General features: G+C 47.7%; 1 protein-coding gene across 2 annotated transcripts in view; it reads right to left on the bottom strand.

Moving 5' to 3' along the window:
- Nucleotides 1-21,749, bottom strand: part of LOC141174289 (uncharacterized) — a 76,839-nt gene extending 55,090 nt beyond the window's left edge. The window contains exons 1-2 of one of the 2 annotated variants that reach the window (XM_073659146.1): nucleotides 21,356-21,749; nucleotides 20,641-21,276 (exon numbers count right to left, since the gene is read on the bottom strand). In XM_073659146.1, coding sequence (XP_073515247.1) covers nucleotides 20,641-21,105 — 465 coding nt within the window. In that variant the 5' untranslated portion in view covers nucleotides 21,106-21,276; nucleotides 21,356-21,749. Of the gene's footprint in view, nucleotides 1-20,640 lie in introns of both variants that reach the window. The other variant, XM_073659145.1, reaches the window with a different exon arrangement.
- Nucleotides 21,750-26,377: the final 4,628 nt, after the last annotated feature.

The raw sequence follows: 26,377 nt of genomic DNA, 5'->3' as shown, positions 1-26,377 counted from the left end.
GAGGAATACATGTGACGCCTCTACTCAGAAAGCCCGTGTTTTACCCTGGGTGTTGAGGGACTCCGTGTCGGGCTCCGCGTTGAAGAGATGGGATGCAGCCGTAGCCCGGGCCCGACCCCATGCTCAGGGCCGTCACATTAGAAAGAGATGGTGTGGGCTATTCCGGGTTGAGTGGCTGGTTAACGACTACGCCACCTGTGGTGTCTGGTGAAGGGGCCACCAGCACCGCTACAGTAAGCTGAGGCCCGGTGTTATGGCGGCTAAAGTTCTCGCTGCTCCCCACAGGCGGAGCAGGGCCTCAGGGCAGGCAAGACAGGATTGAGAAGGGGTTGCAGTAGCGCGAGAGTACGGGCACCGCGTCGCGTGGTATGGCGCGCGTAATGAACAGTCCGGAGGCCATAGGGGTGAACTTCCAAGGCTTTACTCACTCAGATGTGTTAGCAGGAAGGTGACTCCCTGCTCCTCGCGGAGTCCTGCGGCCACCAGGGACGGGGGTCCGACTACCTCCGAGGAAGTCCAGTGTTTGGTAGCGGCCCTGCACCAGAGTGTTCCTGTACTATAGACTTTACCCCTTCCCGTCTGTGCGTGTGTAGATAGGCCGGGTCTCCCTCTGAGCTCCTCTCAGGTGTAGGGCTCGGGTGGCAATTCCTCTCCATCCGAAGGCCAGCGGGATCCTCAGGGCCTAACCGGGCTTTCCCGTCCTGGACGTAGAGTACGAGGTCGGGTGTCGGTACCCCTCTTGCAGCCGGAATCCCTCTGAATAGATCAGGTAGGCGAGGACAGGTGGCGTGATCCGCTCCGTCTGCATCCTCCCCGGCACCCATTTGCTAGGGAGCCACACTCTAAAGCTCCCGGGCCTTCTTGATCCTGGTCCTCGGCCGGGTTGAAACTTTCATTGTCTGCAACCTACCTCTCGTCCCAAAGATCGGGGTACGAGAGCTGTGTCCCATGCCGATGCAGGCCCACACAGGATCTGCCCTCCCGGAGGGAAGTCACATTACACACAGTATTTTGACAGCACAGAGACTGCTGACAGACTAGCAAAGGCTAGACTAAGGATGGACCACTTGACAGACTGACTGCCAGAGACCAGAAAGAACCAAAAAGGACCGAAGGACCAAGATCAAAGATGGCATTCTATCAAGTACTAGATTTGAAGTGTAACTAACTAGTGTTCCTCCACCCACACCCACTAACTGGTTCCTACCACTTTGTGTTCCCCAGTCTCCCTGTAACCAGGGGAGCAGCACCTAGTGCAAACTAGCTCCCTCTGGTGGAAATGTGGTGTTGGATGCAAAAGGCTAGGTCACTACCATCAGACCGGCCTTACCTCAGAGGAGGAACACCACGCTCCATTGAAGAAGTGCAGCATTCCTGTGGCGGTCGAACCCTCAGGGGCGCCACATACACCCCTGCAAGAAAACCGCAGTGGCTGTAATCGAGGGCGTGCCTTGCATCATCTGGATCAGATAAGACCCTTTAAAAGGGTACCCTTGTGCACACACTGCCTGACACAATGGAGTCTAACCCTGTAAGGTCAGAAGCCCCATCTGAGTCCCTGGGTAGTGTAAGTATTCTTTACCTCAATAATCTCTCAGATCCACTAAAAATTTGTTAGAATTGGGTATTAAATAAACATTCCCATGTCTCCCTTAAAATAGGATAGAGGAACCCAGAGATCCAGGTACTCCTCTAAAAAAAAAAAATCACGAAGGTGCAGATCATGTAATTCTAAACTACAGGATTCCTATAAAAAACTATTTTGTAAGGAATGCATCGCTAAAGTTCTTAAGGAGGAGAAGGCATCATTTCTAACAGACATGCGGTCCATGATCCGAGAGGAAGTTAGAAATACGGTTTCCGAACTCCTACCCGCCCAGACATCCCAGATACCCCAGACTGTACAAGTCCTCCTCCTGCCATAAGAGACCTAGGTGGGAAATGGAGGAATCATCTGAGGATGGGGAATATTTGGATTCCTCCTTGGAACAGAGCCAGGAAGGAGAGGAAGAAACTCCCAAATACCTTCAGAAGAAAAAAATATATATATTTTCAATTGATCATATAGATGAACTATTAAAGTCCGTGAGGAGCACTATGAATTTAGAAGACACTCACGTACCCATTTCTAAACAGGATGAAATGTTTTCAGGGCTTAAAAGACAAAGAAATATAGAGTCTTTCCAGTTAATGAGAACATTAAAGCTATGATTCTCAAGGAATGGGAAGACGCAGATGTGGCGCCCCTGAGGGTCCGACCGCCACAGGAATGCTGCACTTTAATGGAGTGTGGTGTTCTTCCTCCAAGGTAAGGCCAGTGTGATAGTTGTGACCTATCCTTTTGCATCCAACACCACATTTCCACCAGAGGGAGCTAGTATACACTAGGTGCTGCTCCCCTGGTTACAGGGAGACTGGGGAACACAAAGTGGTAGGAACCAGTTAGTGGAGGAACAGTTAGTTAGTGACACTTCTAATTTCATATTTAATAGAATGCCATCTTTGATCTTGGTCTCTGGCAGTCTGTCTTTCGGTCTCTTGCTGGTCCTTTTGGTTCTGTGTGGACCTGTCCTGTCAAGTGGTCGTACTGTGCTGTCAAAATACTGTGTGTAAAGTGACTTCCCTCCTGGAGCGCAGATCCTGTGTGGGCCTGCACCGGCATGGGACACAGCCCTCGTACCCTGATCTATGTGACGAGAGGTAGGTTGCAGACGAGGAATGTCTCAACCCGGCCGAGGACCAGGATCAAGAAGGCCCGGGAGCTTTAGAGTGTGGCTCCCTAGCAAATGGGTCCCGGGGAGGATGCAGACGGAGTGGAGCATGCCACCTGTCCTTGCGTACCTGATCTATTCAGAGGGATTCCGGCTGCAAGAGGGGTACCGACAGCCGACACCCGACCTTGTACTCCACGTCCAGGACGGGAAAGCCCGGTTAGGCCCTGAGGATCCCGCCGGGCCTCGGATGGAGAGGAATTGCCACCCGAGCCCTACACCTGAGAGGAGCTCAGAGGGAGACCCAGCCTATCTACACACGCACAGACGGGAAGGGGTAAAGTCTGTAGTGCAGGAACACTCTGGTGTAGGGACGCTACCTCACACTGGACTTCCTCGGAGGTAGTCGGACCCCCGTCCCTGGTGGCCGCAGGACTCCGCGAGGAGCAGGGAGAGGCCTTGCGCTGCTTATGAGAACTGTGAGTAAAGCCTTGGAAATTCATCCCTGTGGCCTCCGGACTGTTCATTACGCGCCATACCACGCGACGCGGTGCCCGCACTCCCCGGGGTTACTACTACTACCCCCTTCATCCTGCCTTGCCTGCCCTGAGGCCGCGCTCCGCCTGTGGGGAGCAGCGAGAACTTTAGCTGCCATGACATCGGGCCTCAGCGGACTGTTGCGGCGCTGGTGGCGCATCACCAGACACCACAGGTGGCGTAGTCGACAATTACCACTCAACCCGGAAAGCCCTAACATCATTTTCAATGTGACGGCCCTGGGCACGGAACGGGTCCAGGCCACGACTGCATCCCCGTTCTCAACATCTGACCCGGCTCCGAGTACCCCATCTTCCCAGGGCAGGGCTTGCGAGCATCACACAGAAAAAAAAAAAAACACTATTCCGAGAGAATTTAGGGCCCGGCTTCCATTCAACCCTGAGGATAAAAAGCTATGGGAGGAAATTCCCAAAGTGGATATTCCTATTGCAAAAGTGGCAAGAAAGACTTCTATTCCTTTTGAGGACACTTCCTGTCTAAAGGACGCAATGAACAGGAAAGCAGAGACTATGCTGAAAAGATGCTGGAAAACAGGCTGCGGTTATAAAAACCAATATAGCGGCTACCTCCGTAGCTATGTCTATGTGTTTATGGATAGACGAGCTGTCAGATCACAGTCTCTAATACCCCTAAAGAAATAATATCAGAATTCCTGCCATTATTAAAAATGGTGACAGTTTTTGGCTGACGCATCAGCAGAGTCAGATTCGCATCCTGAAGTAGTGTGCCATCTAATTCGGCAAGGCGCGCGATTTGGCTCAAAACTTGGACTGGGGATAGCAATTCAAAAAAAATAAGCTTTGTTCTATCCTTTTTCTGGTTGCCAGGTTTTTGGTCCAGTCCTTGATGAGATTCTGGAAAGGGCGTCGGATAAAAACACCAAGGTTACTTACCGGTAGCCGGTTTTTCCTGAACCCCAGACAACACACCTTGAGAGAGGGATCCGCCCCATCAAGGACAGGAAACTGTCTGAAATAAAAGGGCGGTACCTCTCCCTCGCTTCAGTTGTTTACAGAGCATTGAGAGGACCTCCCAAAAAGGTTAGACATATATCCAACACCTAATATATTATATATTATATTATATATCTCTCTCTCTCTCTCTCCAAAACAGTGCACACCGGGGCGTGAGAAACAGAAAAATAGGGGGGGGGGGGGGGGGGACGACTACGACTAGGGAGGGGCCACCACCTGAAGTACCCTTCTCCCAAAGGTGAGGTCAGAGGAGGACAGATCCAACCGATAGATATGTAGAGCTGCTACTTGATCTACACTGATTGAGACGTCTGCCCTCTCTGGCCAGGAGGTTGCGACGGCTCTGGTGGAATGAGACTTGACATTGTCTGGGGCCGGAACTCCTGTGGACGTACATGCTAAACAAATGGCCTCCCTAAGCCACCTAGAAATGGTACCCTTGGACACCCCGTGACCTTTCCTATTCCCCTGAAACAAGGAACAAGGAATGGTCATACACTAGTCATGTTAATGTACTGTAGTAGGGATCTTCTCACATCTAGGTTATGGAACCTAACTTCCCCTGGGTTTTTTGGATTGCTGCAAAACGAGGGTAGTACAATCTCCTGGTTACAGTGAAATCTAGATACCACTTTGGGAAGGTATGCTGGATCTGGTCACAAGGTGACCCTATCATGAATTTGCAGAAATTCCAGGATTCCTTTGATTGGAGGCTTGTCTGATAATGGGGCATCTATAAAATCTAGGAATTTGCTCTAGACTCTGTTATAAAATTTTAGTCGTTATTGGTTTCCTACTACCCAGCAAGGTAGAGACTAACCCTGGCGAAAACCCCTTGTTACTTAGTAGTGACCTCTCAAATTCCACGAATACTGGAATACTGGTCCCTGAATGAGAAGGTTCGGCCTCTCTGGTAGAACCCAGGGATCTGAAACAGACATTAGTCGAAGCAGGGAGAACCAAGGCCTCTTGGGCCAAAAATGGGCTATAAGAATTATCCTTGCGCCATCCTCCAGAATCTTCCTCACCACTGCTGGAACCATTACTAAGGGGGGAAAGGCATAGGCCTTCCTGAACTTCCAAGGGATCTGGAGGGCATCTACAGCATGGGGATTTTCTGCTGGGTTTAAGGAACAGAATCTGTCTACCTTCCTGTTTGCTTTTGTGGCGAACAGATCTATGTCTGGCTGTCCCCATAACTGGACAATCTGTTGGAAGACCCCCGGGTTTAAGCTCCATTCCCTCTGTCTTAGGGTGTGGCGGCTGAGAAAATCTGCCCTTACGTTTTCCACCCCCCTTATGTGAAGGGCACTGAGGGATGGGAGGTGTTGCTCTGCCAGATGAAGGATTCTGTCTGCCACAGCCATCAGGGAGCGTGACCTTGCTCCCCCCTTGTGATTTACATAGGCTACTGATGTCCGGTTGTCGGACCTGACCTGGACGTGGTGACCCTGAATGTGAGGAAGGGAGCCTATAAGGAATTTCTCCACTGCCCAAAGTTCTTTTAAGTTTGAGGATGCCCCCATCTCGTGGTATGTCCAGTGACCCTGTACTGAGAGCTCTGCTAGATGACCACCCCCATCCGGAGCTGCTCGCATCTGTCGTAATCACCCGATCTACTGTTCTGGACCACTGCACGCCTGAGGTCAGATTTCCCCTGTGTGTCCACCATGAAAGGGAATCTACAGCTTCTGGGGAGCGAGAGAACTTGCTTTCTAAACTCCCATTGAAGGACCTCTGCGCTGACAGGACCTCCCACTGAAGAAGTCTCATATGCCCCTGAGCCCATTTGACTGCTGGGAGACAGGCCGTCAGAGCTCAGGAGGGACGTTGCCTCTCTTAGGGACATCACTGGAGACCGCATGGCTTTCAAGACTAAATTGATTATTTTGCGGACCTTGTCTTCTGGGAGGAAGCAGGCTTGGAGACGAGAATCCAGGATTAGACCTGGAAGATCTGAGTCCTTAAGGGGGTTAGTTTTGACTTGGGAATTTACCAACCACCCTAGCTGTTGTAACACAGCCGTGACTTCTAGAAGTTGACTGGAGCAGTGGACTTCTGATTTCCCCATTACCAAAAAGTTGTCTAAATTGGGAACGATCACTACGCTCTTGATTCATAGAAAGGCTGTTACTTCCGCTATTAATTTAGTGAATATTCTCGGGGCTATGGAGAGGCCAAAGGGTAGGGCAGTAAACTGAAAATGTCTCAGCTCTTTCTGAATGAACAGGGCTACTCAGATACTTCTGGTAGTCTGGGTGAATTGGGACGTGATAATATGCTTCCTTGAAGTCTATTACTGCCATTAAGCAATTGTGGTGCGAGAGCTTCACTACCGAGCTCACTGACTCCATCTTGAAAGTCTGGTTGTCTATCAACTAGTTTAGACTCCTGAGATTGATGGTTCTTAAGGACCCATTGGGTTTTTTTTTTTTATTTTATTTTTTTTAACATGAACAGAGGGGAATAGAATCCCTTCCCCCTTTGTGGTATCGGAACTTCGAGAAGGACCCGTTTCTCTACTAGCCCTAATATTTCCGACTCCAGGGCTATTTGTTCTTCCTGGACCTTCCTTTTGGGGGTAATCATAAAGGTCCGGCGAGGAATCTGGCTGAACCGTATTTTCAGGTCACCACTCACAATATTCAGAATCCAGGGGTTTGATGTAATGGCTTTCCAAGCTGGAAAAAAGTGGGAAAGACTCCCCCCCCCCCCCCTACCTCCGGCCTGGCGTCATTGGGAAGACGGTCCTCCAAACATATAGCCTGACTCCCTCTTGGATTTGGACTCCCATCTTCTCCCGTCTCCCGGAGGGTGACCCTGATTAAATTTTCTCCTCCGAAAACTAAACCTTTTTGAGTCCCCTGAAAATCCTGGGAACCCTTTGTTCCCATCGCCCGCTTTTTCTAAAAGGTCATCCAGCTTCTGGCCAAACAGGAGTCTGCCGTCACACGGGAGGGAACATAATTTATGTTTGGATTGTAGGTCGCCTGGACAACCCTTGAGCCACAAGGCCCGTCTGGCAGCATTAGATAGACTTGCTGATCTAGTCGAAAGTCTGACAGAGTCCGCTGAAGAGTCTGCTAGGAAGACCGATGCTGCCTGCATTAGGGGTAGATTTGAAAGGATTCTATCCCTAGGGATCTTTTTATCGCTAAGTTGGTCTTCCAATTGTTGGAGCCACACCATTAGAGATCTAGCCACACAGGTGCCAGCTACCGCCGGCTTCAGGCCTCCTGCTACAGCTTCCCAAGTGTGACACAGAAAGGAGTCAGCCTTTTTATCAAGGGCATCCTTTAGGACGCCTGAATCCTTCAAGGGTAGGGAAGATTTTTTTGGATGACCTGGCTACAGTCCCGGCAACTTTGGGGATTTTATCCCAAGGCTCAGAGTCCTTCTCTTCAAAGGGGTACCTTCTTTTAGAGAAGGAGGGTAAGGCCCCTGATCTCTCTGACTTCTTCCACTCTCGGTCAATGAGGCCCTGAATTTTAGTGTTAACCGGAAAGGAGCACCTCTTTTTCTCCAAGGCCCGCAAACATAATGTCTTCCCAGGATTTGGATGCTTTCTCCTCACCCAGTCTGTCTGTACCCTCAATGGGGAAGCAGGGTCTACCGTTATCCAATGAGGAAGAGGATGATGAATGACTCAGCCATAGATCCTCGGACTGGGAGGAATCAGAGTTGGAGGAGACCTCTCTATGGGATTTTTTCTTCCCTCTAAACCACCCCTTCAGGGATCCCTGAACCTCTGCGTGGACTATGGATTTCAAGTTAAATGCGAAATCCAGAGAATTTTCTGATATAGTTTTAGGAATGCAGTTCGGGTAAAGCGGCTTTTGCCAGTCTATGTGCTTTTGCTTGGTGCTACTCTTCCTAGGCTCTGGATTCAGAGGCTGTAGCGGAACCGATGATTCCTTTCTGGATGGTCCAGAGGTGTTTGACACGTTGCTCCTGCCACTGTGAATGCTCGAGCAGCTGTCCGTGTAAGAGGCGTCCGTCTGCTTCTTCCGTTGCTGAGGGGGCGTGGGGGGGTGTTAGCTGCTGCTCTTGACTATCCAGGTCAGCCATGTTGCAGAAGTGTGCCATGCTCCCAGGATAACCCGCCCCCCCCCCCCCAATATAGGGCCATCCAGAACCTCCTCCGGTTCAAGGGCCCTCCCCCCCTTCCCAGGCCGGGGCTCTAAACAGACAAACGGCCCAGGAGCTCTTCACAGGGCGCCGTCATCTTGGATTGGGCGCTGACCCCTGACGGCGCATCATACCCGGAAGTTACTGCTCCGAAGGGGGAGGGCGGCACATCGGTCTACGGGAGGCCGGAGCCTGCCTCACCGCGTGCGCCCGCTCAGACGCAGAACCCCAGGGGAGCTGCGGACAGCGCTTCTGGAGGCTGGAACCCGGTGCACAGGCCAGTGCCCGCTCTTCCACACCGGAACAGACCCACGCAAGTCTTTTTCCAGAGAGGTACCCATCAAGGACAGGAAACCAACTGAAGCAAGGGAGAGGTACCGCCCTTTTATTTCAGAAGGTTTCCTGTACTTGATGGGGCGGATCCCTCTCTCAAGGTGTGCTGTCATGGGTTATATGAAAAGAAAGGGTTTCCCGAAGAAAAAACAAAGCAATTTTGCTTATTTTCAAAATTAGGCATGGACTCCGTTAAGCCCGACATCCCTAAAATACTAGACTTTCTCCAACAGTGATTCGATTAAGGCCTTAAGCCAAATACATTAAAAGTGCATATTTCTGCCCCGAGTTCTTTCCTAGACTATCCCTTGGCAGACCACCCATGGGTGTCAAGGTTTACCAGAGCAATCTCTCACCTAAAACCTACACTTAGAAATCTTGTACAGTCATGGGACCTAAACCTAGTGTTGGGAGCCTTATGCAAGTCTCCATTTGAGCCTTTAGAGCAGTTGGGGATAGATCTACTCTCCATGAAAACAGTTTTTCTGGTAGCAGTCACCACGGCAAAATGGGTAGGGGAGATCCAAGCACTCTCGGATCCAGATCCTTACCTGAACGTACTAGACAGGTTGGTTTTCAGATTGGATCCCTCTTTCCTTCCCAAAGTGGTATCCAAGGCAAACTTGAACCAGGAAATAATCCTACCATCCTTTTGCCAATCTCCAAAACACGACAAATAAAAATATAGTTTCATACTCTGGACATCAGATGATCAGTCATTTACTATATGGAAGTGACAGCTCCCTGGAGACGGGACTTGAATCTGTTCCTCCAATATTCAGGAGCAAACAAAGGCAGGAAAGCCTCTAAACCAACCTTAGCAAGATGGATAACCAAGACTAATCGCTCTTGCGTACGAGTCAGAGGGAAAGGACCCGCCAATTTCAGTCAGAGCTCTCTCCACTAGAGCAGTTTCCACTTCCTGGGCAGAGAAGGCAGGCGCATCGGTAGAACAAATCTGCCAGGCAGCAACTTGGTCTAATATATCTACCTTTAGCAAACACTATAAATTAGATGTTCTGTCCAGCAAAAAAGCTAGCTTATGGTCGTAAGGTTCTGCAAGCAGTAGTCCCACCCTAATGACCATTTGATTTTGTATTTTTCCTGTCGTGCTGTCATGATGGACGAACTGGTAAAATAGGAATTATTCCTACCGTTAATTACGTTTCCAGGAGTCCATCATGACAGCACCGTTATATTCCCTCCCCTACTCTTTATGCTAATGTGAATGTAACATTGGTGAATTTAATAAAATAGAGTTGCATCCATCCTGGTGTGGTGATTGGTACAAACACTGAGGGCGAGGTGGAAGGGGAGGGCTCTTAACCTCATGTGTTTCCCGTCCCTAGAAGGTCAGAGGGGAACTACCTCTTGTCGTTCTGTCATGGACTCTTGGAAACTTAATTAACGGTAGGAATAATTCCTAATTTTACACTAATCAGCTATAGTGCCAGTGCTGCCAGTAACTTGCATCACCCGCAGCGCTAATCTTCTATTCAAAAAAAAAAATAAAATCCATTGAAACCCCAACTGAAATCTGGTAGACCCCATTATAGGTCAATAAATTTGTTGGAATTTGTTCTTCATACAGTTCAGGCTCTGAAGAACAAGCAACATAATAGTGTTCAGAGTATTACTCTTTCGTTAGAGTGGTTGATAACTTAAAATAGTTCTGGTGAATTGCATGGCTGACGCTCACTTAGAACTTTACCCTAAAGGAATTCCTAAGGCACCATGTATTAGGATGTCCACCAACCTGACCATAAAAGTAAAACGGAAAGAAGAGTTAGGCATGTTGGACTTCAACATGCCCAATCCTTTGTTTTTTATGGTTAGATAGATAAACTGCTGCCAGAATCTTAAACCTCTCTCGCTCAATTTGGATGACATGTGTATAGTAAAATCGAGAGGAGTAGCCATTTACCATGCAACAGGCACTATTGGCGAAATGAGTCATCACATGGGACAATTCACAAGTGGGCGTCAATATAATACATAAAATGCAAAGGTTTTACTTCTTTAACAATTTTTAGAAATAAAGAATGGGATCTAAGGATAACATTTTTCCTTGCAGAGATTGCAAGCCAGGCCTGGCATGTCAGAGTGAGAAGATATACGCCATGCATGCTCCTCTGGGAAATGTAATATGCAAATGTCCTGTTCAGAGAGGAAGAGGATATTAACTCTAGTTGGTAGTAGCAATCCTAAAAGTCAATATCAACCCTTTAACAAGCCTTGTCACATGACTTGGGGTAAAAGCCAAACCAGAGCATCAATTTGCAGACACGGTGTTTCGGGCTGTTGCCCCTCGTCAATGCAAAGTATGAGATCGGATTTGGCTAAGTGAGTCTTAAGAGTGGGATCTAAGGGTTAACATTTCTCCTTGTGGAAAGTGACAAGCCAGGTCTGGCATGTCAGTGAGGAAACTTAAACTTGTTAAATGGTTGATATTGACTTAGGATTGCTACCACCAATAGGTGGCACTAGAGTTCAAATTCTCTTCCTCTTGTGGCGCCCCTGAGGGTTCAGTCACCACAGGGGTACTGCACCTCAGATTGAGGTGTGGTATCTCCTCTTCCAGGTAAGGATGGAACATCACTCAGGACCCCACTTCACTCTCAACACTACACCACTCCTGTCCTGTAGGGGGCCCAAATGCACCAGGGTGCTGCCCCGGCCCGGGATAGAGGAGATGGGGGGAACCAAGCAGTGTGTGAGGGTGGAGGAAACACTTACAGGAAGCACATACAGTATCATATATAATAAACGGCCATCTTTAGTTCAAGGTCTTTGATTGTGGGTCTTCTGTCAGGGTCCAGCAAGAGTCTGCAGCTGGTTGAAGATTTGCGGTCCTCGTACTCTGACCTTGAGACGAGGAGCGGGTCAGAGTTAACCACTGCCTCTACCCGGTCAAGGTCCTGTTCTAAGAAGGCCTTGGAGGGGAGCAGAGGAGATAGGGTCCACAGGCAAAAGGATCCCAGGGGGATACGGACGGAGCGGAGTCGCCACCTGTATTCTTCACTCTGGCCTAGTCAGAGGGATTCCTGCTGCAAGAGGGGTGACCAGCCCCCGATATTTGACTTTGTCACTTCACGTCTCAGTCAGAAAAGCCCGGAGGCTTAGTGGATCCCAGGGGGATACGGACGGAGCGGAGTCGCCACCTGTATCTCTCCACCTGCGTTTATCCAGTGGGACCAGGCCTTACACCACGTTCATACCACACACAGTGAGAAGGCTCAGTGGGAGAATTTGCTAAGGAGAGGAAAACACCAGCGGGGTCTCGACAGGTGCTCCTGATCTACCTGGGAAGTGCTGAACCCCCTACCCAGTGGCCGCAGTACACCATGTGTAGCAGAGAAGCTTTGCGGCTGAAAGTTCATTTAAAGTGAGTAAAGACCCGGATGACTTCATACATTGCCTCCGCTTGTTTATTCCTGCACAGCACTGCACCCACCTTACTTCCATATAGCCCTCCAACCCACTGCCCTGAGGCCTACTCCGCCTGTGGGGAGTAGTACCAACTGTGCTGCCAGAACACCAGCCTCAGAGGACTGTCGCAGCGCTGGTGGCCATCACCAGGAACCGCAGGTGGCGTAGTTGAATAACCACTCATCCTCAAAAGCCCAATTTTTATGTGACAGCCCTGGGCATGGAAGGGGTCAAGGCCACGACTGCATCCCCCATCCCCTCAACATCTACACTGACCTGGCTCCAAGTAACCCCACCGCTCAGGGAGGGCGAGTCACTCTCTGAAGCAATTTGCATAACAAAGAATTAAAGGGGTTTTCTCATCATTAGTTTAGTCTCCCACCCTCACTCTTGCCAGGGAACAGTGTGCCTGATTGACAGTTCAGACCAGCAGCATGGCTACACTGCTTACTCAAACTGTGCACTCTCTGATGCTGCATCAAAAGGAGCTCAGGGGCACTGAACCTTGTTGGATCCAGCAATTTATAGAAAAGCTTGTAAGCGCTGTGCTCCTTGCCTAGGAGCCAGACATTGATTGCCTAGGTTACCTGCCACCGCTGCAGTCGAGAAGCAGTACTCTATAGAATTAAAAATCCCACTGTTCTGGAGAACAGAGAGGATTTTTAATACCAAGCAAATTGCAAAGTTGCTCGCTTTTACAAGCCCTTTGCAACTTTATCCATTCAAAATGAGTGTAAACCTTTAAGTTTACAATAACGCTCCTACATGCTTTTCGAAAAGAAAAGTGTGTCCTGCAGTTCTCCTCTGGCCACCTTCAGAGATGATTTTTAATAGGAGGTAAATTGCAAAGTTGCTCATTTTTATAAGCACTTTGCAATGTTATTTAAGAACATTAGAGCAATCCCTTTAAATATTAATATTGAGAAGTTGTAGAAGAGTCATAAAGCTCCTGGCTTATATGTAACCAGATATGGAGCTATAGAAGATCCCGGGATCACCACAGTTCTCCACTCTACGGCTGCTTTCTGATAACTTGTAGCTGTTGAATATGTGCAAGTAAAACTCCCTGTAGTTCCAAGCTATTAATATGAGAAAGGCGAGGGGGTAAAAGGTTCAGGCATTGTTGTTTCTATGGAGAACACTCCAAGCGCAAATAGATAAATCTTCATATCAAATCGGCAGCATCAGAGACGCTGAGACCTTGGGCGATGCAAAGGGAAAACCTGCATTCCAGGACCCCTGTTAAAATTACCATATGTTCTGTTTTTATCCTTAGTTTATCGTTTGCGGCTACATTGCATTTTTATCATGCATTATCCATTCTATTGTATCTAATAAAAGGAGCAACCCGGGGAAAAGTTTATGCAACATCCCTCCAGGTTCTGAATTTCCAAAAACAGCTATTAAAGAGGTTGTCCACTACTTTTACATTGATACCCTATCCTTGTAAGTAGTGGACAACCTCTTTAAGGCTGGCATCGCACATCCAACATCCATGGTCTGAGTGTGGACCAGCTACATGTCTCTTAGCCAAATTTGATCTTCCTCCAAGGTCACGTATGTGGCGCCCTGCTGCGCATTGGTGCCACAGAACCCAGAAGGGTGCATGGATGGACTTCTCCACAAGAGGCCCTCACACATTCACACACCTCCACCCTACCACCTCAGACCAGCAGAGGGAGCCCGTGGATATATATAGGGAGGGTGGAGCCAGGCAGCTAAGTCTTGAGTTAGTCTCTCAGACACAGAGGGACAGAGCTCAGAGTTGACCAGAGGGCATGCTGATGCTCAGAGAGCAGCAAGCTGGCTTCTGTGCTTAGGCGAGCCAAGGCCTACAGCACATGTGAAGGCCCAGTGAGGGCCGAAGGCGAGAGGAGAAGGAAGTAGCAGCGAGGGGGCAGAGGAGCATACCAGGCTCACCCCGATATATATACCGGACACCTTGTCCATGCCTACAGGAACCCTTTACACCCAGTAGGAACCACCGGAACCCCTGGATGACTACAGGTTCCAGGTTCACCAGGGCTAGGAGTCACGGAGGTCCCAGCGTCCAGGGGGAGTGATCTCCAAGAGAAGGCCCTACCACCAGGTCAGCAGGTGCAAAGAGACCGTAACCAAGCTAGGCCTAGTTCCAGGCATGCCGGAAGCTTAGCGAGTAAAGCAACGGATCAGGAGGCCCTATACCCACTCACTGGGGAGAGTCCAAGAGTGCGCCCTTCGCCCGGAGTACCCTGGACTGTGCCTGCACCATCACCAGTAAAGGTACTGAAGCTTACCCCCGTGTGAGTGTCAGTCTTTCCTCCGGGACTGTCCTGCCGTCTCTCCCCTGCACCACCATCCATTACACACCATGCTGCCCTGGAGCTAGCTCTACCTGTGGAGAGCCACACCATCACAGCTGCCGCAACACCAGCTCCAGAGGACTGCTCCGCAGCGGCGGCACCCCTTAGCCGCATTCCACAGGTGGCGTCACGAACTTTCCAAATCCCCTATAATTAATCCCCCTTTTTACTGACCGCCCTGGGTCATGGACCGGGCCAGCTACCGTGATATCCCCCACCGGCATCCACAGAGGCCCGGCTGCTGAGTACCCCACGGCCCAGGGGGTGAGTCAATGTACACTGGAGACGTGTGCTTTCCTCATCCAGCCCAGGTCCAGTGCAGAGTCTCCGCCGCTGATGCCGATGTCTGTTATTGTCTACAGCACTGACGTCACTTCCCGAATTGACGGCATGAGCTGCCAAGTCTACTGATTGAAGTCAGCGCTGCAGACAATAACATACACCATGAGCAGCGTCGCTGGACCTGTGGAGGGTGAGTAAAGGCACTTTTATTAAAAAAAAATTAAAAAGCTGCAGCTGGGGAACAAGGGGTTTCCAAAAACCCTTTTAAAGAGGTTGTCCAGGACTTTAACATTGATGGCATATCCTTTGAATAGCTTGTCAATGTCTGAATGGTGGGGTTGCCGACTTACGATCAGCTGCAAGTAGTATGTATGTATGTGAAGCGCCCCCTGGGCCGTGTGTGCGAGGGAATACCCGGAGCCGGGTCTCTGTGTAAAGTCAGGGGTTGTAGTCTCCGTGGCGGCGACCCGGTCCCGTGGCTCAGGGTGGTCAAACCAGTGGCGGACCTGTTTATTGGGTTTTGCAATGTTTAAATGTCCGACTACGCCACCCGTGGATTGCGGTCACTGAGAACCGCCGCTGCGGGGGCAGACCGCTGAGGCGGATGTTGTGTGCGCAGCAGAGGGTAGTATAACTCCCCACGGGAGGAGTATAGCCTCAGGGCAGTGAGTGCAGACGGTGGGGGTGATGGTGCGCGGGAGCAACAGTAATGATTCAGAGTCCAGTGATGCAGTCCAGGGTCTTTACTCACAGTTTTACACTCCAAGCCACTTCTGCAGGTAATGGCTGCCCACGTCGTGCTGTGCTCACCAGGAGAGGGGCTCAGCCAACTCCCAGGTACCTTTGGAATGCTTTTCAGGAACCCCTTCGTGTGTCCTCTCTCTGGCCTGTCGTACCCCCCAATTGACCACGTTTCTGTCCAGCTGCCTCGGGCCTTGGTGGGCAAACGTATGTTCCGTTTCCCTGGGTCCTATATGGTGCCTTACTAACGGGTGTAGTGAGGGGCCGTGCACGTACAATGCCACGGCCTCAGGTTACTAGCTGAGGGTAGTTGCTCTCCTCCACTAGATGAGGGATCCGGTTCCCTTTCTTGGCCTGACCCCCCTACTCTGGTAGCGGCGGGCGTGTGGTGGCGGCTGGCAGGTTCGCACCCCTGGAGTCCCTTCACTCCACTCCTGGAGCCTCCTCCGTTCCTCTCCTTTCCTTCCTTCTCCTCCAGGCCCAGGCCTTAAGACTTGGCCTGCCTGCAGAGCAGAGCCCATGCAGAGCCTCTGCTCCCAGCCTCCTCTCTCTGCTCTCTCCCACTTTCTACTCTGACACTAAGCTAAAATGGTGCCCACCATATATACTCCCCTATACAGTGCACCTGGGATCTACTCTCCCCACCCACACACTACCGGGTTCCCCCTTTCTAGGTGTTCCCTCCCCCCACTCCAGCCAGGGACAGGGGCAGTTGTGCTCACCCTTGGGAGCATTGTCGCCCTGTCCCCTGGAAATGTGGTGTAGTGCATGCGGGTGTTAGGGTCCTGCACCACACTCCATCCTTACCTGGAAGGGAGATATCACACCTCTGGGTGAGATGCAGTACTTCTGTAGCGACCAAACCCTCGGGGCGCTACATACATACATACATACATACATGTACAGACTAAAAGTTTGGACACCGTCTCATTTAAAGATTTTTCTGTATTTTCATGACTATGAAAATTGTACATTCACACTGAAGGCATCAAAACTATGAATTAACACATGTGGAATTATATACTTAACAAAAAAGTGTGAAACAACTGAAAATATGTCCTATATTCTAGGTTCTTCAAAGTAGCCACCTTTTGCTTTGATGACTGCTTTGCACACGATTGGCATTCTCTTAATGAGCTTCAAGAGGTAGTCACCGGAAATGGTTTTCACTTCACAGGTGTGCCCTGTCAGGTTTAATAAGTGGGATTTCTTGCCTTATAAATGGGGTTGGGACCATCAGTTGTGTTGTGCAGAAGTCTGGTGCATACACAGCTGATAGTCCTACTGAATAGACTGTTAGAATTTGTATTATGGCAACAAAAAAGCAACTAAGTAAAGAAAAACGATTGGCCATCATTACTTTAAGAAATGAAGGTCAGTCAGTGCGAAAAATTGGGAAAACTTTGAAAGTGTCCCCAAGTGTAGTTGCGAAAACCATCAAGCGCTACAAAGAAACTGGCTCACATGAGGACCGCCCCAGGAAAGGAAGACCAAGAGTCACCTCTGCTTCTGAGGATAAGTTAATCCGAGTCACCAGCCTCAGAAATCGCAGGTTAACAGCAGCTCAGATTAGAGATCAGGTCAATGCCACACAGTTCTAGCAGCAGACACATCTCTACAACAACTGTTAAGAGGAGACTTTGTGCAGCAGGCCTTCATGGTAAAATAGCTAGGAAACCACTGCTAAGGACAGGCAACAAGCAGAAGAGACTTGTTTGGACTAAAGAACACAAGGAATGGACATTAGACCAGTGGAAATCTGTGCTTTGGTCTGATGAGTCCAAATTTGAGAGCTTTGGTTCCAACCATCGTGTCTTTGTGCGACGCAGAAAAGGTGAACGGATGGACTCTACATGCCTGGTTCCCACCGTGAAGCATGGAGAGGGAGGTGTGATGGTGTGTGGGTGCTTTGCTGGTGACACTGTTGGGGATTTATTCAAAATTGAAGGCATCCTGAACCAGCATGGCTACCACAGCATCTTGCAGCGGCATGCTATTCCATCTGGTTTGCATTTAGTTGGACCATCATTTATTTTTCAACAGGACAATGACCCCAAACACACCTCCAGGCTGTGTAAGGGCTATTTGACCATGAAGGATAGTGATGAGGTGCTACACCAGATGACCTGGTCTCCACAGTCACCAGACCTGAACCCAATCGAGATATTTTGGGGTGAGCTGGACTGCAGAGTGAAGGCAAAAGGGCCAACAAGTGCTAAGCATCTCTAGGAACTCCTTCATATATATATAAATATATATATATATAATATATATATATATAATATATATATATATATATATTATATAATATATATATATATATATATATATATATATATATATATATATATATATATATATATATATATATATATATATATATATATATATATATATATATATATATATATATATATATATATATATATATATATATATATATATATATATATATATATATATATATATATATATATATATATATATATATATATATATATATATATATATATATATATATATATATATATATATATATATATATATATATATATATATATATATATATATATATATATATATATATATATATATATATATATATATATATATATATATATATATATATATATATATATATATATATATATATATATATATATATATATATATATATATATATATATATATATATATATATATATATATATATATATATATATATATATATATATATACACACACACACTCAAATAACACATCCTAGATCTGAATGAATGAATTATTCTCAATGAATACTTTGTTCTGTACAAAGTTGAATGTGCTGACAACAAAATCACACAATCATCAATGGAAATCAAAGTTATTAACCAATGGAGGCCCGGATTTGGAGTCACCCCCAAAATTAAAGTGGAAAAACACACTACAGGCTGATCCAACTTTGATGTAATGTCCTTAAAACAAGTCAAAATGAGGCTCAGTATTGTGTGTGGCATCCACGTGCCTATATGACCTCCCTACAACACCTGGACATGCTCCTGATGAGGTTGCGGATGGTCTCCTGTGGGATCTCCTCCCAGACCTGGACTAAAGCATCCGCCAACTCCTGGACAGTCTGTGGTGCAACGTGACGTTGGTGGATGGAGCGAGACATGATGTCCCAGATGTGCTCCATCGGATTCAGGTCTGGGGAATGGGAGTGCCAGTCCATAACTTCAATGCCTTTATCTTGCAGGAACTGCTGACACACTCCAGCCACATGAGGTCTAGCATTGTCCTGCATTAGGAGGAACCCAGGGCCAACCGCACCAGCGTATGGTCTCACAAGGGGTCTGAGGATCTAATCTCCGTACCTAATGGCAGTCAGTCTACCTCTGGCAAGCACAAGGAGGGCTGTGCGGCCCTCCAAAGAAATGCCACCCCACACCATTACTGACCCACTGCCAAACCGGTCATGCTGAAGGATGTTCCAGGCAGCAGACCGCTCTCCACGGCGTCTCCAGACTGTCATGTCTGTCACATGTGCTCAGTGTGAACCTGCTTTCATCTGTGAAGAGCACAGGGTGCCAATGGAGACTTTACCAATTCTGGTGTTCTGTGGCAAATGCCAAGCGTTGTGCACGGTGTTGGGCTGTGAGCACAACTCCCATTTGTGGACATCAGGCCCTCATACCACCCTCATGGAGTTGGTTTCTAACCGTTTGTGCAGACACATGCACATTTGTGGCCTGCTGGAGGTCATTTTGCAGGGCTCTGGCAGTGATCCTCCTGTTCCTCCTTGCACAAAGGCGGAGGTAGCGGTCCTGCTGCTGGGTTGTTGCCCTCCTAAGGCCCCCTCCACGTCTCCTGGTGTACTGGCCTGTCTCCTGGTAGTGCCTCCAGCCTCTGGACACTACGCTGACAGACACAGCAAACCTTCTTGCCACAGCTCGCATTGATGTGCCATCCTGGATGAGCTGCACTACCTGAGCAACTTCTGTGGGTTGTAGAGTCCGTCTCATGCTACCACAAGTGTGAAAGCACAACCAACATTCAAAAGTGACCAAAACATCAGCCAGAAAGCATTGGTACTGAGATGTGGTCTGTGGTCCCCACCTGCAGAACCACTCCTTTATTGAGGGTGTCTTGATAATTGCCAATAATTTCCATCTATTGTCTATTCCATTTGCACAACAGCATGTGAAATTGATTGTCAATCAATGTTGCTTCCTAAGTGGACAGTTTGATTTCACAGACGTTTGATTTACTTGGAGTTATATTCTGTTGTTTAAGTGTTCCCTTTATTTTTTTGAGCAGTATACATATACATACACATCTTCAGACAGAAATTAAAGTCATTGGTTCATGTTTTCATCTTTGACAATACATTAGGCAATTGCATGACGAGCAATTACAAATCTAGTACTATTCTTTCTAATTTTGACCTGAAGTGGCCAAAAAAAAAAAAAAAAAAAGTAAATTAGGGGCAATAGAAAGTTAAAAAGTACATCAGCAGACCCTAGATTTGTTTTTAGGACAATCTAGCATACAGTGCACAGAGCAATAAAATGATCAAGAAATTGACTTAAGCAATTCCCCCTATATTCTTCAACAGGCGCAAAAAGAGGCCAAGCAATTTATATGGATTGTACAGGATTAGGAAAAACAAAAAATCCCCAAAAAGATGGCACCACCCCTGTCAATGGGTTATCTAGGATTGCAATTCAGCTTAATTCAAGTAAGACTGAGCTGCAATACCACAAACAACCTGTAGACAGGTATGGCGCTGTTTTTGGAAGACTATCCCTGTCCAACCTCTTTCATCTATATTATACTGATAAGATAAACGTTGCAAAGTTGCACTTTGCTGATGCAAAACTAAGAGTTCACCACCCACCCCACCAAAAAAAAGTAAAATAAAGGTAATTATATGAATATGATTTTGGATTAGCACTGTTACCTTGCAGCTCTAGGGTCCTGGGTTAGAATCTGACCCATGGCAACATCTGCAGGGAGTTTGTAAGTTCTTCCATATTTTTTGTGTGTTTTCTTTCACACTGTTAGTATTTTTTGGGGGGAGTAAAGGTGATTGATGGCAATTTCTGCACAGCGCTATGGGATATGTTGGTGCTATGCAAATAAAGGAAATCGGTAAACACTTACTTTGGTCCCCAGCAAGATGCTAATATCGAGCGTCTGCTTCCGCTGCTCCAGAATGCTGAGGAGATGCTCCTGGAACACTCCGATCTTGGTGAAGAAGTGATCATTGTGCCAACATCCTTCAATGTTATCAAAGTCAACCCCCAAAGCCAGGAGAAACCTAACACTCCTTGGGTCCAAGGCTATCTGCTGTGATCGACACAGCAAAGAAGTCCTCGAGCGCTCGTCCAAAATGGTCAACTTAAGCACTTTTCCCGAGCGAACAGCCGCCAAGGCTGCAGTTAGCCCAACCGGTCCAGCGCCCACGACTAGGATAGACACCTTCGCTCTCCATTGACGGATTCCATCCACGCTCACCTTGACCACGATGTAGACAAGGACAACCAACAGAGTGTTTATTGCAGTGTCCAAAGCGAGGCGCTCTTGGTATTCTTGCCCTTCGTCCAGTTGACCTTTTACCCTCTCCATATTTTCAGAAGCAGGTACGCCAGTCCTCCTTCGGGATCTCTGGTTTCCCAGTCTTTATTCGGAAGCAACACCACGCGACCACAATCTGGTGGTCGAAGATTCATAATCAAGCGCCTTAGTCTGTCGTCTCAGATGGTCACTCTCTCCACAACAAAGCTGGTTGCATATTTTCTGCAATGAGTAAAGACAACGATTAAGACCATGCGCTACTACAGTGCCTTTGCTTAGACACTTCAAGAGTATCCTCCACCTCTCATCTACTCATTAACAATGGACTTCTTCCCATTGGTTGCTCCGTCTCTCCAGCTCCTGAATACATTACATCTCTCCTTTTCTCCGAGGCTTATGAAGCTAAGCATAAATCACAGGATGAGCCAATTTTCTGAAAAAGATCTTCAGCAAATATCATCTGGTGACCTTAACCTCTGCAGTGCTGGCGAAGTCTGAGGAGCATTGCTGAATCATGCAAGCAATGCTTTGTTTACCCCAGGTTTCAGACTGCTATGTGAACATTTGCATGCATTGGCTGCAGGCGGTTCACAGGCAGACCTCGTCAAGCTGCGACAGGAATATTACTGGGTGCTCATTTCATCCACACAATTCAATTTAACAGGGCTGAGACCTGTGAATCCGTCCCTGCTGTTTGCAATGTAGGTATTGAAGCAGTGAATTCTGCTCTTAACAGGGAAACCCGGTATAATTTTATTACTTGCAGAGCTGAAATGCTGGCACGTACACACATTGTTGTTCTGTTGATGACTATGGGTTGATCAAGATTGAAAGGATATGTGCACATGAAGTTTAAAAAAAATATATATATATTTTTAAGCATAAACTAATTCAGGATTTGCTCCTTCTGTCAGGCAGTTTCCACTTTGAATCTACCAGAAATTTTTTTTTAAAAAATAGCGGTCTCTTTAGTCAATAGAATTATGTATATGACCTACGGAGAGCTGCAATAAAATCCTCAAAACAAAAAAAAAATATTTTTTTATATTTAATTTTCCTGAAGTTTTTTTTGGTAGGTTTTACGGAAGAGTCTTCTGCTGGAAGAATGAGTCGGTTCGCCCGATTTCAAAAGTGGTAGTATGCATATTACATTGTCTGAGCCACAGAGTTTTTCTTTTCCTGCAATGTGTGACATGCAGAAGTAGTGCTGTTGCTTTAAAAGCATTCAGCAACCATTAGAAGTAACACAAGCACATGAGACAGGAAGGGCTGAGCTCCAGAAGCATTCAGCAACTAGAGGGGTTAACACAGTCACAGGAGAAGGTGAGTGTTTTAACAGAGCCCCAGGGGGATTGTGGGGAAGTTGTTTACTGTCTGGCTGGAGCCAAAGAGAAAGGTAGCTTATGATCTGTATCTCACAGAAGGCAAGGGAACAGAATTCAAATCAGTTAGACTCCCTGAGCTAACAGTGTGGAGTATTATCAGCCAGGAAGATAAGGACTGGAAGGAAGCCTGTCGAGATCATCTCCCTCATCACACCCCCCCCCCACCCTCCATCTCCATGCAGGATAAAGAATCCTGTGTACTATTGAGTCCTTGTGAAATAAAAGCCTGTGGTTGTGTATGCATTAAAACTGTGCTGTACTACCAGATAATAGACTGTGTACTGCTGTGCTTCAAAGGAGACAGTACTGTTATTACTGGAGCCTGTTGCTCAAAGAGACATTTACATTGCACTGGCCGTGCTTCAGATTAAATTCCACTGTTAAACTGTTGAAAAAGACTTGTCAGATGTGTCTGGTCAGCAACTGAATCTGTCCTGTGCCTGAGAGAAGCTGCAGCTTATGGTCACCCTGAGTAACAGCTCCCCCAAGATTCCAACAAATTCATGTAACCGGTCTCGCCCCTATCTGAACTTAGGCGGCGTGAGTGTAACAGATGGTTTTGAAGAGTTTTGGAAAAGTTTTTTGCAGCTTCTCGATTGGACAGTGATTAGTTTGGAGACAGCAGTCGTGACCTCTGCTCGGGTGGACGCCAGCGCAAACTTCAACTGGATGTGAGACATCGGACACACATGCAGCTGAAGTGTATTGTGGCACAGAGACCCGTCATGTCCGTGCGCTGCAATGCACGCTGCTGGCATCCACGTGACTGGGGTCGCATGGTAGTGAGGTCATCTGCTCCTGTCGCTTACATTTTATAATTAGCTACTGGCTTCAGAAGAGGACGCCGCATGGCAGGGGAGCGGAGGGAAAGGGAGTATAATGGTTTATTTTATTTTTTATGCATTAAAGAACAGCAGCAGAACGGGGGACATATACCAGGAAGGGGAGGATAAACAAAAGATACACAAAATGGTCTAATTTAAATAAAGCGGTCTAATATTTAGACTGTATATAATCTTCATCCAAGCAGTCTGAAGACAGCAAATTTATCGAGGTGGGTGTGTCATCCTAGAAGTTCAACATTTTCTATTTCTTATACTAGTGTCCCTTTCCTTGCTTTTTTATTTCTAACTCCACTTGTTTGCACAAAAATACTGTGGTGCGTTCTTAATATATATGGAAGAGTTTTACCAGTCTGACCACCCGGAGAATTTTAAATGGTTGAAGCAGTAATTCTTGCTCTTCTGTAATTGCAGGTCTTGTGCTCAGGTGTGAAGGCGCTTGTTTCTTATGCCAAGTCTTAAGGTGTGTGTCTCATCTGTTACCTAGATACACAAAACCTATTGTGTCAAAGATCACAACATAGTATAAAAGTCACATAAAATTACCTAATCAATTGATTATTTATATGCATAGATCCAGGGTTGGACTGGCCCACCAGAGAACCAGAGAATCCTCCGGTGGGCCCTGGCTTCTCTTTCAAGAAAGTTCATACGAACCTTGAGGCAGCTATGGAGCTCTTGAGCAGGGGAGAAAGGTGGGCCCTCCGAATCAAATCCTCTGGTCAGCCCAATGTTCTTCAGTGACACTGCATAGATCCCAAAAACCCAATGAAAATTTTTGGAGCTAGATTTGCCATTTCAATATTCCTGAAGGTGCACTTGCGTGATGCATATACATACAACTATCCTCATTATCCCCTTTGTCCATAAGGGTATCTGTGGGGTCAATCCTACTAATGCCATGTTTCCACTCACATAATTCCCACCAATTGTTATGAAGACTACCACTTATATATGACGCGCCCCCTGGGCCAGTGTTGTTTGGGGGATACCCGGAGCCGGATCAGATGGGGGTTGTAGTCTCCGAGTGGTGGTGACCCGGTCCGTGCCCAGGGTGTCAAGCTCAGTGTGTGGCAGTCCTACAGATGTTACTGGATGTTCTTTAGTGTCGACTACGCCACCCGTTGATTTGCGGTCACTACGGCCGCCGCTGCAGCAGGGTCCGCTGAGGCTGGTGGTGTGTGTGCAGCTCAGGTAGTATAACCCCCAATGGGAGGGGTATAGCCTCAGGGGGTCAGTTGCAGAGGATGGTGGTTGTGGAGGTGCAGTGAGGATGGTAATGAAACTCAGAGTCTGGCTGTGCAGTTCAGGGTTTTTACTTACTGCTTTTGTGTTGGTCACTCCGGCCTTGAGTGACCACCCGAGCCGTGCTGCGTCCACCAGGTCCTGGACTCGGCCAACCCCCAGGTGATTCTGGAGGGTGTTCCTGAGCTCCCTTTCTGACTTGTCCTTCTCTCTGGCCTTCCCCACCAGGGATCCACCTAAGTCCGGCTCCCTCGGGCCTCTTGTTGGTAAAACCCTTGTCTCTGGGTTCCCTGACCCTATTCTTGGTTTGCCTTCCGGGTGGATTGAGTGGGTGGTCGTGGCAGATCCTGCCCACGACCTCCGGTCTCTGGCTAAGGATTAGTGCCCTCCACCAGCTTGGGATCCGGTACCCTTGTGCCAACTCTTCACCCTCTGGTCTAATTTTGGGTTCTTGGAGTTCCCTCTTCTCCCCCTCTGGGTCCTTCTTTTCTCCTCTCTCTCACTCTCTTGGCCTTGGAGCTGGCTGAGCTGCTCTGCTTGTCTGACCAAACCTCTACAAAAGACCCTGTTCTAAGATGGTTCCCACCTTATATACTCCCTCTATGTGTGAGCTCAGGTGACCAGCACCCAATGAGCTCCTAGCATTACCCAGACTGCTCCCCCTATCTGCCCCTACACTACTGGGATGTTCCACCCCCCTCCCACTCCAGCCAGGGACAGACACTATCGTACCTGCACATAAACTGGTGGGAGTACCGTCGATCTGTCCCCCGGAAATGGGATGTGTGTAGTGCATGCAGCCTACTGAGCTCAGTTCCACACTCCATCCTTACCCGGGAGTGGAATACCACACCTCTGGCTTGAGGTGTAATACCCCTGTAGCAGCCGAATCCTCAGGGTGCTACATATACATTGATGGTCAGTAATGGCTTTGTCTTGGGAGCAGCAAAAAACAGAAGCAGAGTTCACTGTGCCGAACAGAAAATTCCACCACAACCCTTTTGGCAATGTCTTGATTCTTATGACTCTATACAAATGCACAGGGTAATGTGCTTATTAATACAATATTATTAATAGTGCCTAGGGTCAGTCTGGTGGGATTTTTTATAGTCTCTTGTAAGAGGACAAGATGGCATTACAAGCTAATGGGCCTAGTCCCTCACAACCCAAGTAGCTTGGATAGGAACAGTTTTCACTTAGCTCCATACTCTCTCCATTATATTGGGCGTCAAAGCTCCATGGGCTCAGACACTTTCTCACGCCCTTTACAGCCCCATAAACCTTTGTCCTGGCTTTGTTGGGTTGCGAGGGAAAACTGCCTTTTGGTGTCAAACCCATCTTGTCCTAGCCCTTATGAGAACACCACTAAAACGTACAAGATGGCCTACAACTGAATCAACAAAAGCACTGTCGCCTCAGGAAGCACTCTTGATGTTGGGTGGTCCCACCTATTGGTGGGATAGCCCAACAGTCTAATGTGTATGGGGCCCCGCCGACCAGAGAGTTCAGTGGAGACAAGGATCCAGCATGTCAGGTTCCATACGGCAGATCCTTTTGTTCTTTAAGAGCCAAGCCACCACCCGAGATGTCTGACAACAGTTCTGTGAGAAAACGAGTGATCAGCAGAGCAAAGGTCGAGAGAGAACTGCTATCTGAAGCTTATGGGGGGCTTTACATATCCTGCTCTGCAGATACAGTTTATTCCTTACTTTGGGGTTCCATAATTATTCACCCCATCAGCACTATGAATGATATATTATTGCAGACAGGCCACTGTACAGGGCACACAAGAATTGATCTTACGTAATGACTACTTGAACATCCACATTTGTGACTTTTCAATCCGCGCCT

This window comes from Phyllobates terribilis, unplaced genomic scaffold, assembly GCF_046119375.1.
Source record: "Phyllobates terribilis strain yellow unplaced genomic scaffold, ASM4611937v1 Scaffold_13__5_contigs__length_258822181, whole genome shotgun sequence".
NCBI classification, from domain to species: domain Eukaryota; kingdom Metazoa; phylum Chordata; class Amphibia; order Anura; family Dendrobatidae; genus Phyllobates; species Phyllobates terribilis.
Note: the sequence above shows the minus strand (reverse complement) of the source record. Positions and strands in the feature narration are given on the sequence as shown.